Genomic DNA, 21,568 nt, shown 5'->3' on the forward strand with positions numbered 1-21,568 from the left:
CTGGGAAATGGGGAGAGGTGGAAAGTAAGTGTGCGGAGCCTTCCTCAACGGAAGGAGCCTCTTTGGAGGAGAGAGGTCCGCGGACGCTGGTTAAGGTGGCACGGGCTCTATGCACGTGATTGCTACTGGAGGAATTTCGTTGCTAGGCAACGTTAAGATATGAAGCTGCTGTGTAATGACATCAATTTCTTTGTCAGTAGACCTGGGAGCTTAAACGAGTCTAGCTAGGTTTAGATGAGATTTTCAACACAGGAAAGTTCAAAAAATCGAGAAGTGTTACTTTCTTCCTTCGGATTCTCGAATATTGTTCTCTTAGTTTGGACACGTTCATGATCCTTTAATATTACTTAAAGGGTGACGAACATCGCGTTTCTCCTTGCATTACTGATACACTGTCAAGCAGAAAGGTAACTGGCTGACATTGTCTTTATGGACAACGAAATTCTCCAAGCCGACAATAAGAAAATGTATAGGAATTAGTTAGGAGAATTGATACTTAATCACCGTAACCTTCCCTCGGTATCATCCGTTTAGAACTATATATACGGGTACAAATTCAAAGAAATTACCATAGAAGCCAATTCCCGAAGAAGTTTCATTTTATTATTGCTACATTTCTCCTCCGTTAAGAAAAGTAATATACATTGCCGTTACTGTGGGGTTAACAAAAATACATTCATTGGCAATTTACAACTGATCTCTTGCAAGTTTCATTTTATCTTTCTACATTTCTCCTTGATCTCTTGCAAGTTTCATTTAAATTTTTGCTACATTTCTCCTCCGTTAAGAAAAGTAATATACTTTTCTGTTACTGTGAAGTTAACAAAAATACATTCATCGGCAAAAAAAATATTCATTTCTCCTCAGTTAAGAAAAATAACATACTTTTCCCTTACTGCCGAGTTCACAAAAATACATTCATTGGCAAAATATTCATATTTACAATTGATCTCTAGTTTGCAATAAAGACTCATTCGCTCATCAATAATTTCTAATTATATTCAACTGTGCATTAATAATTTCTTCAATAACAAAATTTTGTGAATTCTTGAAACTTTATCACGGGTACCACTTGATACCTGGAATTTGTGCCAAAAATATAGAAGCATTCAGCTAGAGATCTGTAATGCAGTTAATTTGTAAAATTTAGTCAAGGGGCCACAGATTTTTCACTTTTCACTGCTTCTTGTAACCTGTAACCCTCACTAAATTAAGTTGCCTACTTAATTACTAAAAGATTTTCATAAACAATATTATGAATTTTCGTTGACAAAATCCTAGATGTCTATAAAACCTTTATATAATAAAAAGAGAATTTTATCTAGCTTTTTATAATGTTAGAAAATATATATTTCTCTCAGTCTAAAAATCTGACAAAAGAAATGCAAGGAGTATCGTTTGGTTTCTTATCAAGCAGGAACCATGGCATAATTAATCTTAAAACCCAACTGCAAACTACCAATACATTTTGATGATCGTTTCACTCGGAAACATTGTAAAAAAAAAAACAGAACTAAATTAAAAGTCGGCAAATGGAATTAACAAGCCAGCATTAATCCGAGTACTAACCAATTAGGTCTACTATTAATTTCAAGTATACATTTTTGTTCAAATGAACAAATAAGTTCTCCTTCGCAGAGCGAAGTAATATTTAGCATCTTGACTGAACCAGCAGTTAAGAAAAATCAGTGCCTCTTGCTATGAGGGCATTCAGACCAAATTGATTGCAAGGCTGGTCCTGCGGCAGAAGGGCAGAATCTATCGGCATACCTTGTCGTGAAATGCCTGTTATGAAATGAAAATCATTCCACACGGCCTTCAAGAACGTCAAGAGGACTGCATGTCACAGAATCATAAACCCGCAAAAAAGTGATCTTCCAATTGGTGTTTTCATTGCGTGACAGGGCAAAATCGTTACGTAACGACCGACTCATTGCGTGACAAGACATAATCGTTGTGTGACGAAAAATGGTTGCGTGATGATCTAAATAAAAACTGTGGTGAACGAGTGACTATGACCAGTATGATATTAAGAGTCACCAGCTTCTTTAGCTCGGACTAAAAAAAAAACGAACTAAGAAAATTTCTTTTTGAGGAATTAATATCTAAAACCTACAATCTCTATCAATAACCATGTATCTTGCGCGGACATTTGCTTCATGCCGATCCTTTTTTTAAGCCACCAATTTTAAAAGTGGTGTTGTCATAACTTTTCGTCGTCTTCGTCCACCGACGTGTTTATCTGTCCTAATTTAAGATCTTCAGTTACGCGGCCATTGCGTGGACTGCTCGAAGAACCTGGTGACCAGGGATTGTTTGTGGCAGGCATGCGCGGTGGATCTTCCATGATTTCAAACTGTGCATACGTTTCTGACATGTCGATAACCCGTTCTTTTTGTATCCATTGCTACAAGAAAAAATACAATTTCGTAAAGCCATTCAGTAATGGTAATAAAGCGTGTGTGTGTGTGTTAAAGTAGGTAAAATTCTGCATTCAAGGCAGAATTTAGGGTTACCCCAGCATTAAATTCGCCGGTACCCATTTATACACCTGGGTGGAGAGAGGCACTATAAGAGTTGAGCGTCTTTCCGAAGAACACAACGCAGCGACCCCGGCCAGGGCTGTCGGACCGATCGTTCCGGAGTCCAGCCACTAACCATTAGGCCACCGCGCCTCCCCATTAAATTTTAGGGCAATCAAAAATGATTTCTGTGACAGCATGATCAAAACAATAAGCATCCACTTAAAAAAGCAACCATACCTCGACTTCATCTGCGTACATTTTTATACTCAAATCCATTTTCGTTTTGGAACGTTTTCCGATATACTTGACCTGCAATAAATGATGGAAAATAAGGTAAGTTCCCGTGATGGGTAATTGCTGTGCGGAATCGGCGAGAAAACTCACAAAGCTTAAACTGGTTCAAGTTGGTTGATTCCTTTATATAATCCTTTTAAGAATAACTCCTTATTGACATTCCTTTATAATAAACTGCTTCATATTTATATTGACTTACAGTTCACAGAGGTTGTATAAATAACAATTAAATAACATAATAACTAATATTTATATCGCGCACATTTCCAGGGCCGTGCCTTGGGGGGGGGGGGGGGGGGCAGGGGGGGCAGTTGCGCAAGGAAAATTAAAAAACTAAGAAAATTAAAAAAAACTAAGAAAACTAAAAAAAAACTAAACTAAAAAAAAAAACAGTTGTCTTTGCCAGGAAAACTTGCCCCCGCAGACAAAAAATTCTAGGTACGGTCCTGATTTCATGTGTATATGCTAAAATGCGCGTTACAAACAAATATGAAACAAATTAAACATGACATCATCACAACTTGCAGGCAACTGACCATATAAATATACATATAAACAGGGAAAGTTTCCTCCAGTTATTACACGATTTGGCGATTGTGTAGTTTGAATGACTATCCTCAATGAAAACTCAGTAAAAGTAAGTTTAAACAACAGTTAGTGTTCTTACAAGCTGGCTTGGCTGCAGGTCTCTTACAAACTCTTCGCCCAAACCCAGGAGTTCCTCATAGCTAACTGTAACTTCTTTCCTTATTTTCATGTCCTCTGCAGAGAAGTAAAATGTACTGATGTCAGTCAAGAAAGGTTTTAATTTCTTTTTGGCATCTTCCTTATATATTAATGTCGACAATTCCATTGCTCGCGCAAAGATATTAAGTAAGTCAGCGGGCGGGGCATTCAAAGTAGTACGATTCTATAATTGTCACGTGCGGTTGGAGTGGCATTTTGATTGGTAGATAGGTTAAGAAAACCAACTGAAAGATGTCTTAAACTTGTCAATTGCACAAGACGTCACGGCACGTGCAACTGGAACCGTTTTGTTGTATGAAGTCACTCTCATCACGTGATGTAACCTATGACACGTGATCAGAAAAAAAACGCGAATCAAAGGTTCTTGCCTTTGGACGCGGGCACTGTAGAAAGCAGTCATATTTTTTTGCAAATACGAACAAAACTAATGAATAATCACTATAGCTAAGTGTCTAACCTTTCTCATCTGTAGGATGTTCTTTGCGATATTCAATTCGAAAGAGGAAGGCTTCAAGAATAAACGCTACAATAATGGTCATAACAACCTGATCAAAACAAAACAAAACAAAAAAGAAGTTGAAATCAGTGCGAGAATGCGCGGTACACTACAAAGAGAAATTTTGAATTAATGAATAACTTTATCTAATTTTACAGATATTAAAACTTTATTTATTTATAATGGGAAATGGTCAAAACTCTTGTACTCAGACAGGACCCACCCCTCTCAAAAAAGTGTCCCATGACCCCCCCCCCCCCCCCTTCATTTTTCCCCCCTTAAAGAAAAAAAAATTTTTGCCCCCCCCCCCCCCCCCGGGCCCCCCCATACTTGTATTTACAAGTTAAACTACGATATACTACCTTGAATAAACTTATATTAAAATTGATTGGGAAACTTTCACGAATTAACGAAAATCCTTGCACAAGATCTCTTGACCTTTCTCTTAGCTATACACTGCATTCAACGCTGTCTACTATATTTTTTAAAGTTTTTGGAAAAATTTTGGCCACTTCTTCACTTACCATCGTGACAATGAAAAAGGACATGAAGAATATCCTAGCCCAGTCTGATGTCACGAAAACAATCCCTTCCTAACAATGTAACAATGATAAAATGAAAATAGAATCAGACCATAGCGAGCACATATGAAAATAAAAATAAAAACGTTCAACCACGACAATCGGAGTTCGACAAGCACAACCACAGAGCAACCAGGCAGATCGTTCGAAAGATGATATCATTCCACAGGGATGCCCATCTTCTGTAACACTCATTATTTGACCGTTACTCTACCGCATCATCTAATAACACTTGAACAAGATGAGTATGTGGGATCCCGTGTAGAGGTACTCTTTGAATTTTTGGGTGGGTGTGTGCTGCCGGGACCCTAGAACCCTAAGCCTATACCAGACCATGTTTAGTTGCAATTTGCAATCCTATTCAAGATTAGGTACCAGATATCCCTATCGAGATCCCTATCCTATCCCAGACTAACTATGAACCAGAAACTGTTATTCTTCATACCACTAATAAATATCCAAGAAATAACACCCTATTCTAAACTTTTCGATTTCTATATAATACCCTATCCAAGACTAATCTGCTTTAAAACCGTTAACTTGAGAAAGTCAGAAAGGGCCAACGGACAATTTTGGAAAAAAAATATAAAAAAAAAAAATATAAAAAAAAAAAATATAAAAAAAAAAAATATATAAATTAATCCCTCCCTCGTACGGCCCCCTTTTTTTTTTTTAAAACCATACCCTTCACAGCGGCACATACCAATAGAGCCCATACATGGCAGCATCTCGCCCAGGATGTGGGATAAACAGCATATCATAGTATATTCTTACCATAATTATCATCCAGTTATTGACCACCGTCAGCTCAAACAATGTCACTGCAGAGGACATAAGCAAAATACTTTAAGACATGGTATAAGATGAGTCATTTTAAAAACCTTTTTAATACCAGGCTCAAAATAATATAGTGTGTTCATGGCGGCGATGTTGGAGGAGTGAAACAATAGAATGATTTTCCTTTGGGAAAAAAATTCATTTTTATGCAAATATCTTTTATTGTTTCACTCCTCCAACATGGCCGCCACGAACACACTCTATACTGGAATTTCGTTGTATCAAGACAGTCTCCCTATTTGATGTTTTTTACAATGCTTAACTGATTTTGCACTTCTGCAGATTAAGCGAAAGACACCTACCGTAGGAATGTAGTAAATCGTTGAAGTTGTTTAAATAATAATATCCGTCTTCTTTGTATTCTCCCTCCCATGACGTGTTCCTGTGCAAAGCAGAAAACAAAGACTTAGGAAAACAATAAGTAAAAGAATAAATAAATAATAATGGATAGATGTGTGGAGAGAAAGAACTCAGAAAAAAATTCTGAGTTCACAGATGGGACTCGAACCCACGATCTTCCGTACACTAGTCGGACGCTCTAACCACTGAGCTACTGAGAACTCTAATGGCGAGCAGTGGTCATTTGTGGGTGACACAACGACTGCATCGCGAAAATTACATTATGTCAGTATTTAGTAAAAGGCATTGAACAACCTCAACACGACCTGCTCTTGACCTGTCTTGCACTCAGAATAAAAAAACATGACCATATATCGCCCTCGTTGCTTTAGGATTGACGGCAACGAACGAAAACTTGTCGAGAAAAATGATTATCAGTTGGTGATACAAGCTACACGGAAAAAGAATTCCGAGATTTTCCAATAGAGAGTCTGACCTATGACCAGGGCTCGAGACTAACGGTAGCCAACTAGCCAAAGGCTAGTAGAAATGCAGTTTTGGCTAGTAGGTTTTGGACTTTCACCAGCCAAAAGGCCAGTGAAAATTTCAGGCATAGGTGCAAAGAAATTGCATTTATTAAAATCGTATCTGATCATGAGAGAATGGAATTAACAAGTAACAATTAACTGTGTACATGCTGAAGCATTGAAAAGCGAACAAACCATTGCAGTAACTTTTTTCAGAGATCTTCAAAGGCCTTTTTGTGAGGAAAACAGCGAGTGACTGGAAATTGGTTCTGCTAAAATCCTTGAAGCATAACTTCACCGTAACGTCGATCAGCGATTCAGGGCTCGAAATTGCGACGCACTGGCCGCCAATGCGACTAAGATTTCATCCTTGGTGACTACAAATTCTGGTTTAGTCGCCAAAATGGCAATAACATTTCTCTGTGTTGACGATTAATAATGGTAACTTTTCCAGACATTTGGTCCTTTCAGAAAATAAATTGGAAGATCTTTGCTTCTAAAAACAGTGTAAAAAATTTAAATAGAGAAACGAAGTTAATCCATCGTTTTCCTACGATCCACAAACATTGGAAAACTTTTTGTGTTAGAAATCGCCCTACAATGCATTTCAAACCCTTGGACATTTAGTACATCATGTATACCTATGGATTGTGTCTCGTGTTATGCATCGCTATCCGATCACCATCCGCCAGGTTGATTTATTCGACATTCCTTATGGTTCCTTGCGTTTGCCACAAAGTTAGTGGCCACAAAATCCTACATTATGTATTTGTTTTAAGATGGTTTTGTTTTTCTTTTTTAGTGGATTAATTTATACAAATGATTTTATACACTTGAACTAGTCCAAATTTGATTTTACAATCTGACGACTAAACAATTGCATTTGGTGACTGTTTTTTTTTTTTTTTCATTAACACGCCAAATGACGACAGACGGGTTTCTTTGGATGACTTCTAGTATGTGACGCACATGTGATTGGAAAGCAACAGAAGATAGTGTTTGACACAACGCGCATGTTATGGATATCCAAGGGTATTTTACTGCAAGTGGAAGCAGAAGAAAGAAAAGGAAAACGAATAAAAAAACAAGAAAAAATAATCCGGATAAAGATGAATACCTGATGAAGTTGTATCTAGATGGTTTGAGATTTTTTTGTATAATTTAAACGTTATAATATGTTTCCTCCCCCCCCCCTCTTACGTCCATATGGCAAAAAAAAAAAAAAAATTGAAAATTCTGGCTAGTAGAAAATCAGTTTTGGCTAGTGGAATCAAAGCTTTCACTAGCCACTTGACTAGTAGCAAAAAAGTTAGTCTCGAGCCCTGTATGACCTTCTGTACACGGGTCAGACGGTCTGCCACTGAGCTACAGGAGACTCGGGGGAGCTGGGCCACACATATAGGTTCACTGGTTCAAACTTACTTGCAACAGTTCTTCAGTTGAAGACCAGAAAAGCATTCTATTCCAATGATTCCAAACGAGTAATACAGGAGAAGAATTACTACAGCAACCCTGAAGGAAAAAATGCGCATCTTAAAATAGTACAGTACCGCCTTACTGTAATGAACTGACCTATCACGAAGATCTTGAAGTAACGAACAAGCCCTCTGGTTCGTGTTGGTCCTTTAAAGCCTCAGATGTGCGTGAGAAACGTCACGATTTCTCACTGCAATTGAACAAAGTCCACGATCACCCTTAGCTTACTTTGTAACATAGATTCCTGTGACCCCTCACCTAGCAGGTGTCGCGTGAATAACACGTCACGCCATTGTCTCAAACAGATTCGCGGTACCACTGCGTTTAATTTGAAGAGCACTGTAGAGCGAAGCATTAAGAAGATGTTCCTTTACACCTGTACCTGGAGCGCATTCGCAAAGCAATTATCGGATCCCATTTAGGTTTCTAGAACACATCGCGGTATCTCTCCTTCAACCCAAAGAGCCTTAGATTAAGGCCTTAGATTATCGCTTTGGGCATATTAATATTAGCGACTCTGGCGGCGGTGTAGGTGAGCGAATGCTCTCCCAGAAACCTAAATTGACCCGTAGTATCTCGTGGAACGACTAACTTGTCCAGGAGTAAGGGCGGTGACATATGTACTGACGGACAGTGAAAGCAAAGACAATGTAATTCCAACTGATTGAAGTACTCACAACAAAAGTCTTAGAGGCCTGAGACAAACGATGAAGCTGAACGATGTTGAAACTGCACCAATGATACCAGCAAGAGTCACAAAAAAGTCAAACCTAAAAGAAAACAAATAATTAAGTCTTCAACAGGGCATACTGCATACTTGTTTAAAGGAGCTACGTCAGGAGAATTTCGCCTTTTTTTGGTCTAAACTGTTCTGAAATTAGTGGTAGGCAACTGAACCAATGAAAAACATTTGCTTTGAACATCTAATGGTAGATACAGCCTAATAATCAAACTTCGGCCATAAATATCGATTTTTGGATGACACATTGATATAGAATTTTTAATAATAACGAACCATTATTTTTAAATTTCCTTCGACACAAATATAAATTTTGGCTGTTCAAAAATCTGTTAAAATCCTTGGTTTTACCCTTGAGAAGCATTTTAAAGATTTCTTTACTAGCATTACAAACTAGTCTAGTTATCGTTTCTTTACATTCCTACTCTAACCTCCAATGGACTTTTACTTAGATACAAACTTTCACTTAGATACAAATATCATTTAAACCCAACGGCATAAAAATACTCACAAATTCCACCCGGAGAGGAAGTACTTCCTTAAACCAAGACCTATGATTTTGAGCGCAGCTTCGGCTGTATATACTGAAAATGAAGACCAAAACATAATTCCATGAAGTCAACAAATGTACTTCAATAAGGAATTCTTAAAACCAGATACACCATTTCTTAACAAATGTTTTCTTCGGCAATCTTTGGAAAAGTTCTCGATTCTTACTGTTCAATTAGGGATTGCACGAGCACCTCACGAGTAGCCTTCGGCTTGTGAGCCATCTACAAATCGTGGACTAGGTCAATTCTCGGAGTACTCGTAAGTTCTCGTGTTTGTTTTTGATTGGGCAATAACAATCGGAAACTCGTCGAGTGCTTCTACGAGGATTGTTCAAAAACCCAAACATGTAAACCAACTTACTAGAAATGAAGACAATATGATACCAACTGAGTTCCTCCCTCTTACTGGCTCGTTCATTTTGTGGAGTTTCTAAAAACACAGCAAAGAGTTTACCTATACAATCAACGCTCATCGTATAAACTCGCTTTAATTTACTATTAAAAACTGCACTGCTAAATGGGAGTTGAGTTAACTGGACATTCAAGATGGAGAAACTCCCCCATTGGCTAGCAAATCCTGGCAATATGAGCCCCCATACTGGCGGAGAAAAGGAGGAGGGAAGGGGTGGGGGGGGGGGGAAGAAGTCAGACAATAAGAAAGCAACTTACTTACTTGAAAACACAACAATATCAACAATAAAGGAAATTGCATTTGTAATGATGACGGCATCTGTATAAAAGCAGAAACAAATAATTACTAATAAAGTTCACTACTAAATACTGTTAAACTTAACTTAGCTTATGCGGTGGGTTAATGTATTTCTTTCGATGATTTCAACTTCAAACTTTTACTGTTAACAATCCAGAAAAACTTACAAATGAAGTATTCAAAAGCTTTTTGTGTTATCAGCCATCGGATACCTGTTGAAGAAAAAGAACGACTTCCATCAAAGCAAATTTAAATTGTATTTTAAGAAAAACGACAATTTTTTTAAGTTTCAAAGACATGTTTCGACAGAGCATCTGTCATCTTCAGTTGAATGGTTTACAAAGCACAGTGAGTTGAACAATAAGTAGAAAAAAATGCTAATTAAGACAAGTAGTAACAACAGAACGTGAAAATGTGTGAATTAGAAGGATAATTTTAGATTTACATGGTGTAATTGCTGATTGAGGCATGGTAGTTCCTTTTGAATATGGATAGCCTCCTTTATCTTAAGTTGAAAGCTGGTAGAGGCGTGATCTAAAATATGAAAGCAATCTATTGAACACAAGGAGCGACAACGTTCAGAATTCTGAAGGTGTTTGAAAATGTGGGAGGCCTTATCACTGGCTAAGTGCTCACGCACGCGTGTGGCAAAATGTCGGGTGGTTTCGCCGACATAACAGGGATTACAGCCCGCACATGCAAACTTATAGACCACACGTAAACGGAGACCGCCGGAGATTTTTTTTTTTTTTTTTTTTTTTTTAATGAATTTTTTTATTTAATAATTGACAAAATTTTTTACAATAGACAATTTTTTTTTACAAACAATAAAATAAAACAGAATACAAAAAAAGAAAACTTACAGAGATAAAGTAACTAGGTAAAATAAACTATAAAGTAACTAGGTCTCGAATCTTCTGTTTGTCTATCCTGAGCTTGTTTTTCAAAAAACTTAAGAAAGGCAGTGAAACAGAAAGGGTCTTCATTTTTCGCGGCAAAATAGATGTACTGTCTGGCCACAAGCAAACAAAAATTAATACCCCAAAAAGACTGCTTTTTTTAGATAGGGTCTTTCACTCCAAAAAGATTACCGATCTTAAAAGAAGAAAAAACTAGTTTGATATCTAAATCATTACAATAGCGCTTAATTAAGTGTCTAATCTTTTTCTGAGTGACGACAGAAAAATAGCCTACATACGGCAGCTTAAAGTAAAATGTGGGCAAAGTAGTAGGGAGGGAACCCCGGGGACAATGGTTGCTAAGGATACCAGTGATGTAACGGTTAACTACTTAAATTTAAATTGCTTGTGAATGACGGTGGAAATCAAGCCAAATAAAGACGGACGATTACAGCAGTTTGTTGGATAGGTCGTTTATCTTCCAGTTGTTCAGTATGAAAGATATAAAGTTGCAGGAAACTGTGGCGTGTAACAAAGCCTTTAGACTTCGCCAAAAAATGTTCTCTTTTATGTGCTCATACACGCTGACTTATTTGATAACATTGAGAAAGAAAGGCGACAATGCTTACTTTACAACTGCGCTGTTGAATGAAGAGAGAAGCATTCCTAGGCCTACTCTGGGACCAAAAATTCCCTTAAGTTGCTAAAAATCGCTTTTTTTCCTGCCAATTCTACTTAAGTCAGCTTGAGTCACCTTAAATCGCCTAAAGTTACAAGTAGGCCTTTTCCTAGTACCGGTAAGTCCTGACTAGTAATGAGTGATGCCACACCTCAAAGCTATAAATCCATTTCTACCTCATTCAGCAGTGATTTTCTTACCTTTGACAGCGCGGTACAGGCAGTTACATGGTCGTTTCAGACAGATAAACCACTGATTGTAGTGCTCTGTGACCTAACGAAACAACAGACATGCACGCAAGTCGTGTGTTAAGACGCTAAAAAAAAATGAAAAATCCTACCCCTGTGCCAATTTTCAAAAAAATCACCGTTTGGAATACGCGCAATATGCGTCTTTAGATCGCCCCAAAACGCTTAGTTTTAGCGACGTCAGCAAAACAGAAATTCTTACATAAATAAATCACGGACCTTACAAGACCTTTCAAGACACTCAGGGTCTTCAAATAACTGAGGAGAATATGCTGCCTTTTAATTTCATCTGCAAATGGTTAGACATTTTAGTCTTCTCGGAAAAAAACATAAACGAGGGCCCCCCCTCTCCCTTCTTTTTAAAGGGGGCCAAAAAACCCCCCCCTTTTCAAAAGGGGCCACAAACCCCCGGGTTGGGGGCGGGCCTATATAAAATAAAAATTGTAAAACCAATTTTAAAAAAAAAAAAAAAAAAAAACCAAAAAAAAAATATTATTATTGATAACAATTGCTCTTTTTTAAAAGATACATACTTGTTTCCACTTCATCTCGCTGTTCTCAAACACGTGATAAAATTCATCCAGACTAGAAATAAAAATTAAAAGGCAATAAGGAGCAACACGGTGTAAAACAATATTATTATCTACTGAGTTGTTTACTAACAATTATCTACCATGCATAGTGGAGAACTGGTTAATTGTAGCCTGTACTAGCAAATGAGCTCTAAGGGTTGGGCATAGAGCAACAAGGGGGGTGGGGAAGGGTTAGGGTATGTGTGGAAGACACAGACTACTAGGACTCCCGCTTACTTCCCAGAACAGGCTCAGTCCACCACTGCAGTACATTTTGCCATGTGAACTAATAATCCAGTAGATGGATTGAAAGAGATGCATTTAACTGCCAATTACTTGAACCCTGACTTTGACTTGATTTTGAGCCCTTTGCACTTAAACCACAAGGCCATGCCTGCCACTGGTATTTAATTTACCCACAATATAGTTTAATATCTTGGTTTGCCTGGATTTTAAAATGTACTCCTTAATTTATGCTCCCAATTACCTTAGTTGTCTTCTTTGACTTGTATCTAATGACTTGAACACAAGAAATTTCTCCACAAGAGCTGATAGAAAAAAAAAGAATCCATCAAAATCGATCTGATAAAGTTTACTTTTTATTGTTAAATAGCAAAGGTGTAAAATGTATGAAAGTTTGTTGGATTTTCACTGTTCTATAGTGATACCATTTTTTTGTTAAAGAAAACAGCAGACTGAAATTCCAAAGCTGTTGCGGCAAGTTGTATCACTTTCACCTTAATTAACCAAGTCTTATGTGTGAACAATCAGTGTATGCATTTCATGCTCAGCATTTAGGTTCAATCTTTTCACTCAAAATTGAAGAATTTTGTTGTTGTGCTTATGGCCCAAGTACTACTGGAAGAAATGAAAAAAAAAGTGGATCAAGAATTCCAAGAAAAGGATGGACTCCCAAAGGACTAATCTTGTCAATGATGACATTAAATTGAGTCAAATGAATATTACCAAAAAAGTACTTACTACTTTTAGGTTTGTAAAATGACATGAGACCAATAAAGCTATGAAGTGGGATCCAGTGTGGAGGCTAGTGAAACAACACAGGCAAACTTTGAATATTAACTTTAATTTAAGTCTTAAAGAATAAGTAGTTAAACTTAAACATACTACTTGATAACTAACAATGGCTGAGTCACTGGATAGTTAACATTCTGGCTGCTGAAGATGAGTCGTGATTCCCTAAAATGCATGAATTGTGAGACATGGATTCATGAATTGATCAGTTAACTGATGTTGATTTATTAATAACTGAACTTATGACTGACCAACTAACAGACAGTCAGATACAAACCGACCAAAAGACAGACACAGTCAGAAAGACAGACAGATACAAACAGACCAAAAGACAGACACAGTCAGACAGACAGACAGACAGATGGACAGACAGAAGAATGGAAGGAGAGAGAATGGATGGATGGAGGGAGGGATGAACGGATGGAAGAACAGAAGAAAAAACAGACGAAAGGTGGAAAGGAAGAGAGGAAGGCAGAGGGGAGAAGGGAAAGAAAGACACTTCTTACTTTATTATGACTTACATTTTCATTGCAGAGTAGCTTGTAAGCCTGCCTAACAGCTTGCCTTGGAGGAAAAGAAAAACACTTGAGATAGAGTTAAGACCATGGCCTTCAGTGCAGCTGTGTGATTTCAATCTACAGTTAAAGTAATTTGAATTTACTGTATGTGCTGCTAATAGGAATTTTGAGCAAAAAACTAAGAACAATGACAATTAGTGAACAGTGTTTCAGTTCTCATATGACTCCAAGAAGTGGCTTTCTTAACACATGTTTCTTTACCTTATGCTTTAAATTTGCTTAAAGCTTTTCCACAAGTTTGAAATTAACCAAAATTTGGCTATCTTTTCCAGTTTATAACCAATAGTTTTTGATCTTTCTTTCTGCTGACAGCTTTAGTTGAGCGAGAAACTGCTCAAAACCATGTGAGGGTCAAAGCTTGCTGTACATGTATGCATGCACCTAAAAGGTTTTCCTGTGTCAACAATTTTTTATTGGAAGTAACCTGATTGTTTAAATTTATCAGATGATGAACCCTGAACCAATCAGCTATGAGGCCGATAATCCATATAAGCAGCCTGCAGGAAGTCATTTGCGGGCCACCAATTGCTTGTCTTTAAGAGAAAGTTTCTTTCTTTAGCCACGTATACTGATGATAACATGTCTTTAAAATGTTCCTTAATGTTCGGTATTTTAGGTAATTCTATTTATTTTCGATAATTACGAGCTGTAAACTTTAAATTGGCAGAGCAAATGTCATTTATTGGCAAAATCACGGCCACATACTGGTAAAAAACAAGGATGATTTTCGAGCATTCAGTAAATAAGAATCTCATACAAATTGAGATAAACTTAAAAAAATTGGCTCGACGTTTTTCAAGTTTACCTGAACGCAATACGTTTTAATCTTCTTGAATTTTTCCCATCCATGTCTCTTTTTGGCCTTTCTGTGTTTCGTTTGAGTCATTCTACAGTTTAAATTTAAACTGTTATTGTGATATTTCAGTTAATTCTATGACCAGATGGTCAGTGCCAAAATTACCTAAAATTGCGTGACACAGCCCCTTTTTGTGGTAGGGTTTGTGTCTGAGTGTGTCCTGAAAGCCTTCATATATATACTAACTGTAACACATGTACTTTCTTACCTTTTGTGAAGAAACAACTTTCTAAACTTATCCTTCTCGATGTTGGTAAATGTGTCATACACCACAGCCAAAAGCTGCAATGGAAGCAGAAAGGAAACCAAATTTTACCATGCACGCTGATTTTATGGTTAAAAAACTAATAAGTTAATAAAAAGTTAATAAAACAGAGAAGTAGAATCTCTTGTGGTTTCCTTAATATGCACAAATTGAACATCCATAAAGAGCTTATATAATTACTTATTTTAAGGCTTAAAATGTCTCGGGTTCGCAGAAAAGATATCAGTCTCATCGTCTTGCAAAGTCTCGCATTTACCATTTGACACTCCTTAATTTAATTTATCAAGTAATTAATAAATTCAGTCATGTAAGCTTACCAGATTCATAAGAAAGTAAAGGATAACTGAGATGTAGACACCAAAAAATACAACAGACCATCGTGTCCGGCCATAGGCTGGCATCATCACATCAGGATAGCTGCAGAGTAAGAAACTAAGAGTTTTAAATCACAGTATGAGCATGAGATTGAGTAAAAAGTAATGTTACGTCTGTGTTGAACCTATAGCTAGTGCCATCTCACCAGTCGGAGAGCTTATCCTTGTTTCTGTAACATGAAGCAACTATGGCATACTTTCAAGAATTTATTTATTTAACATATTTTTTTCTTCATTTACAATAATGTAAGTGTTAATGCACCTACTTTGCTGTTGTAAGCAAGACAAACAAGCTGATGAAGCTCCTCCAAAAGCTGTCGAAAAACTAATTTTAAAACAAAAATCAATTGCTGGAAAGAATTGAATCTAGCAGCAGAATTTTATAATATAGAATAGTCCAAAAATGAAATGCATGTTGTAACGGCACCCGCTTGCCTCGTTTTCATTTCGTAGAATTTTATGTATTTCCTTTTTTTACCGCATTTACGTCACAATGATTTTCCGCTAGCTTCCATGGACTTTAGCTTAAATATCGCGAGCACATGTAAAAAAAACCCATAAGGCTGACAGAAATTCTACGGGAACCACCAGTTATTGCTGTACAACTCAGAACCTACTAGAGCGTTCGGCTCAACACGTCCTACGTACCATACAGGATCGCTGTAACAGTTGGCACAATAAACCTGAGCCTTGTGGAAACTGCGAGTCTTTAGTCTTTTAGTTTCACGGATCTCTCCGCTACTGGAGCTGACGCCCCTACACATGTCAACTTTAAATTTTTTAAGCGGAAAATATAATGCATCTTCATTGATCAGCTTTAAGCTGATTGGTTCCTAAGCAATATTATTGTTCAATAAAAGATTTATTACAAGACATAACGATTCAAAAAGAGTCGTAAAATCTTTATTAATATTAACCTGCCGTCCATCCACAATGAATACTTGAAAAATATTGGACTGACAAAAAAGCATTGTAACTGGCTGTTTTAGCTGTGTTTTGTGATACCTCAGTTCAGTTACATAATAATTTAAATTCTCTCAAACAGTTATATGTACTTCATGGATTGATGTTTAATATCATGCTGAAGTTTCATAACTTAATTGTTTACCTCATCTTTTTCATTGTCAGAAAACAAGTAGAACCCTGCAAGTAAATATAAACACAGTATGATTTAAAACAAATACTTTCTCTTTCTGATGACTTAAAAAAACAAAATTATAGATTGGGATGTTACGCAGCTTACCCAGCATTGCAAAGATTACCATGATAAAGAACAACAGGAACAGCATGTCCAAGATTGGCGGAAGAGAGAGCAAAATTTGTCTGAGAACTCTGTGTAAAAGAAGAAAATCAAAACATCACTATCTATAAATTATTCCATGAGATCAAATGGGAAAAATGGCACAATTGCATTTAATTTGAAAGCATAGGTAGTGGCTATTAAGGACCCTTGGTATACAAACAAATACAAACTATGGAAAAGTGAGTAAACTCACCTTCTAACCCCATAACAATAATGAGTGTCTATAAGGAAGAGTGGTCGCAGAGCTCTTGTCACTCGTACATGATTCTCACTTCTCACAAGAACAACAATGGCTTCCACAAACACCACACTCAAGACAATAACCTGGTAAGTACAAGATGAGACAATTTTTAGAATATAATTTAAACAAATAAGACTTCCAAGAGAGCCTTATTAGATCTAGAGAGGAATGCTGAAAAAAGGAAAAGTTAGGGGGTGGGTTGGACCTGAGAGATTTACAGTGTTGTTTATCTGGGAGTGTTCTGGGAATACATGTACGTTATTACTGGTAGTTCACATATTGATTTTTTCCTTTCTCCATTCAAATATTGCAAAGCCTTTGACCCGAAAAAGCCAGGCTCCTTATTTTTTAGCATGTGTTAGAGATTAGGGGTCAACATTCTAAATGATCTTTGTAAGATATTAAGCAGAACAGGGGCGGATCCAGGACTTTTCTTAGGAGGGGGGGGGCAACATGAAGGAATGACATAACTGACTAGTGACGTAAACTAAGCTGCAGGTCATCTCAGGGAGGGGTGTGCACCCCCTGCACTCTTCCCCTATCTGCCCCTGCAGAGGCTTAAAATTTAAACCTAAATTACAAGCAAACAAGAGTAATAATATTGTGAGCATAATTTCGGCAACAACATGTCAACAAATTAAAAAAATAAAAAGCGTTGACATAAAATGTAAGATGATGGACGCACATTGCATTTTTTTTACCTTACAAAGTGTTCTCTTGTGAGTAAAGTATAGCTTTGCTCCTTGCCACTTCAGTTTGACAGCCATACCAGCAGTAACAACAAATAGTGACAAAATTTCCAGGGTTGCATGGACCTAAATATCATTTAAATATTATTAATATTTATAAAAAAAAATGCTGTGCTGCCCTATAGCCTTTAAAGTTGTACATATTACATTTAGTCTGACTCAAACTAACCCTTGTGAAAACCAAGCAGGATCTTGGCAAGATCTTGCCAGAATCCCGGCGGGGATCCCGGTGGGAAGGGACTCGGATCTCGCCAGGATTATGGCTGCCGGGATTTCGCCTCCCGGCGGGATTCTTGGCGGGAATAAAAATCAGGCGGCCATAATCCCCGACAGGATCCTGGTGGGATCCCGGCCAGGATTCCTGGAGGGAAACAAAATTCCTGGCGGCCATAACCCCGTCTGGAACCCGAAATCTTGCCAAGATTCCTGGTGGCCATAATCTTGCTGGGATCTTGCCAAAATTTGCGGCGGTCTGCCATAATCTTGCTGGGAATCTCACCAAGATCTTTGCCTGAAGAGAAATTCGCGGCAAGACTCTTGCCAGGATCCTATATTCATGGTAGGAAATTCTACCCAGGCGGAATCCCGAAGTTTGCTATCTTGCCGGGATCCCAGTCTTTTTTTTACACGGGAAGGTGCAGTGGCTGGTATTTATACTATTTTTTTGAAAATAATTTATTACCAGCCACAAGCACTCCCAGTATGGTCACTCAGCTGTTTTATAGTTACTGTAGTATAATAATTATTACTGTAGAATCTCACACCTCCATCCCAAGGGAAACAAAAATTTATTGCTTTTAGAATTAGGAATTTTAAAGAGAATGGGTAATAAACATAGTAAAAGTCTGTCTTTCTACACATACGTAAGAAAACCCATCAGTTCTCATCCAATAACTTGCTCTTATTTGAATGCTGCTCTCATGTAGTAATTTTGTTTTTATTTATTATTATTTATTAGTAGTATTGAGTTTTAAATTTTTGCCAACATTGAACTTATCCTGTTTTTATCATTTCAACTAAAGACACTTTATTACAAACATAACTTACAGGTACAGGCAGATAAAGGCTGTCATCTTTCGGTACTTCCCCTGATGCTGGTTTTTCAGTCAGTCCCAAGGAAAGAAGAAAGAGTGCTGCCATCATGTCCAAAATGTAGAAAAATGTTGAGTGAGCAATAAGATACCATCGTACTGTTCGCTGGGAGGGGTGGGTATCAAACCGGTCATTGTTCTTTCCCTCCTGGAGAAATATGGCTGCATCCTAAGAAACAAATAAACTGTTTTATTAGACAGATAGTGTTTTCACAACTTTTAAGTTGTGAAAACCTTAAAAGGTTGCCAACTAATGTTGCTTGGTTATTTATTATTTGAACTTCTTTTATGCACAAAATGGTCCTCCAAAAAATATGCAACTTGCAGAATTTTAGTAAAATTTCATGCCTTTGCCTTCTCAATTACTTGGTACACTTGACGTATAGAAAATCAAGTTGTGATCTTCGTGAACGTCGGTCGAAGTTACCCGTGTTTTCCATGTGCCAGTTACACAGAGAAAAAGAAAATTAATAAGCTTATTGTCAGTGAACAAAGGCTGGGAGAGAATATACACTCACTGAAAGGCCTTTTATTGTTGAGGCAAGGAATTAAGGAACAATAAATGGTCAGGATCGGGATAAGGTGATTAAAACCTTCGGGATTACAAAGGGATAGCTGGGATGGTGGTATCTGAAATTCCTATTGAGGACCCTTAAAATTATCTTTTGCTTTTATGCGTCACCACAGGCATATCATTCAAGGTACACAGATAATATGATTTTATAATCATAGATCACAGAAAATAAAATCATGCAATCACGTTTCACGCGAATCCCCCGTACAGCCCTTCATTGAATGGTAGTCTGGGCATTTCTGTAGAATTTTTGTATATCATTCAATGGAATCAGAAGCATATCACCTAGGTGATATGCCTCTTTATGGAATAAAAAATCAACAAGGTTACATGTGCAATATGTAGGCTGCTTAATTGCATTACAGGTTACATCATTTGATGATCTTATCTCTTTACAACCACAAGCATTGCTGCCGACTTAAGAGTGCACGAGAACTCTTTTAGTCACTGTAAAACAGTAAGTAATGAAAGAAGCTCTGAGAGAAGTTGCAACGTATGCGCGCGCACCATTGATAATATTTTACCTGATATCGAAAATATAAGCTTGGTTCTTCGTCCATTTCTCTGTCAACCAGCAGTGGCGTTAATCCTAAATGCAGAACAGAAAAACCTTTTTCTGTATGGTCAATCTAGCTAACCTCACGGATACGAACGGACATGATTACGGCTTCAAAAGTAACCGGAAATTATGTGATATAAGCAGTTACATATTAATGCGAAACGTGAGCTATCACATTACTTTCTCATACCTTCAAGTATGTGAGGCATTCAACAAAATTATTGTCATCTGTCAGCCATGTCTTATTGTTCAAGATTGCAGTTAATTGGATAATTCCTTAGAACGTAACCTTGACTTATCAATTTTTCCTTCTCGCTTCGACTCTTCCTTCTTGTTTTGTCTTGTGGGAGAAACCGCTGACAATAATGTAGCGCTCGGTAAGTACGTGGTGTAACATACCCGGCCTGACCAATCGATGAAACCGATAATCGATGATAGTCGATACCAATCGATAATAATCGATGCCAATTAATCGATTGATATTGGAAAGTGGGTGGTTGGGGAATAATGACTCTTCGAAACTAACCCCCGTCACTCTCGGCCCTGACTTGATAGTAACGACCATAAATGAAACTTGACTATGATACAACAAGTTAACTTTGATAGACCTTATCCCAAAAGATAGGCTAGTGGCTACTCTGTGTTTTGATGTAATATATATTATTTTCAACAATAGTTATTGCTATAGATAAAATACACTTTTTCGTTATTATTTAGCTTGAGATACTCATTGTAGCTACCGGGTACCCCAAAGTAGCGATTAAAAGACTGCTAATTTCGAAAATAACCAGGGTCGGTACTTTCAAAACTTTTCGATACCAGGAAAAAAAATTAGATTTTTTTGGCGGTCACCTCGTTCGCGTTTCAAGCAATCCAAAAACTCTTCGCTCACTCTTTGGGATGTTTTGTAAATGTTGATTTTTGGGTATCTTAGGAAAGATATAGTTTTTCCCCAAAGTTAAAATTAAGAGAAATAAGAAATATTGAAGATTAAATGTAGTTTTAAAATTAGATTTTGAAGTTAAAATTAGTAGATGGACACCGAAACAGTCCCCTGGCAACCTGGAGTGCTCTTGTGTGGCGGTCATCTGTCTGATGGTGTTCCAAAAATAATTTTCTTTTTTCTGCCCCTTCTTTAAACCCCTAAAAAACATTCAAAATCAGCCGAGGTAGAACACCACCTTAGACAGGTGGGACTCATTAAGTTAATCAGCAAATGCGTCAAATACCGGTGTACAACAGTAGTATATCCACAGATTGTAACATTCGCTCTGCGGCCTTAAAAGTATACGGTGTGCTATTTTGGGCTTCCGGCCTAACCCACCGACTTAAGTATTTTCTAAGTATCATTTATTATCCTATATTTGAACAGATGGCTGAGCTTACATCTGACCTGACAGGTGTATCCTTGTTACAAATCACTTTTTGGATTTTTCAGATTATTTATTTAAAATGGTAATGCATTTTTTGGACCATGAAACTGCACAGGCCAAGAGAAAGCTTGTACCGTGAAGTTTATTTTTTATTTGTATTTTCCATAAGAATATCTGTGACAGAAACTGATATTGATCTTCTCCAACACTTGAGTCACGTAAAGCCTGGTTCTCATATAATCGCCCCGATCGTTTCTATCGCCTCTGTCACTTCAAAAAGTTTTGTTGCGATCGGGGCGATCATATGAGAACATTACACAGACAATCGCTAACGTCTGCGGCGATTTGGGGCGC

General features: G+C 37.4%; 1 protein-coding gene across 1 annotated transcript; it reads right to left on the reverse strand.

Annotated features, from left to right (window-relative positions):
- Positions 1-581: 581 nt before the first annotated feature.
- LOC144646857 (two pore channel protein 1-like) lies at positions 582-20,173 on the reverse strand. Its single transcript, XM_078506555.1, is given in 29 exon segments — positions 582-2,407; positions 2,763-2,834; positions 3,487-3,581; positions 4,024-4,111; positions 4,587-4,655; positions 5,418-5,464; positions 5,783-5,862; positions 7,769-7,858; positions 8,205-8,288; positions 8,500-8,592; positions 9,073-9,145; positions 9,474-9,542; positions 9,786-9,842; positions 9,989-10,033; positions 11,600-11,672; positions 12,181-12,232; positions 12,707-12,767; positions 13,201-13,264; positions 13,773-13,815; positions 14,894-14,967; positions 15,268-15,367; positions 15,591-15,649; positions 16,433-16,467; positions 16,568-16,656; positions 16,821-16,951; positions 17,570-17,683; positions 18,665-18,877; positions 19,807-19,871; positions 20,032-20,173. Coding segments are annotated over 29 exon segments (2,358 nt in total). The 5' UTR covers positions 20,051-20,173; the 3' UTR covers positions 582-2,203.
- Between the last annotated feature and the right edge of the window lie 1,395 nt (positions 20,174-21,568).

This window comes from Oculina patagonica, chromosome 3 (genome assembly GCF_052425735.1).
Source record: "Oculina patagonica isolate OP01 chromosome 3, crgOcupat, whole genome shotgun sequence".
Taxonomy (NCBI): domain Eukaryota; kingdom Metazoa; phylum Cnidaria; class Anthozoa; order Scleractinia; family Oculinidae; genus Oculina; species Oculina patagonica.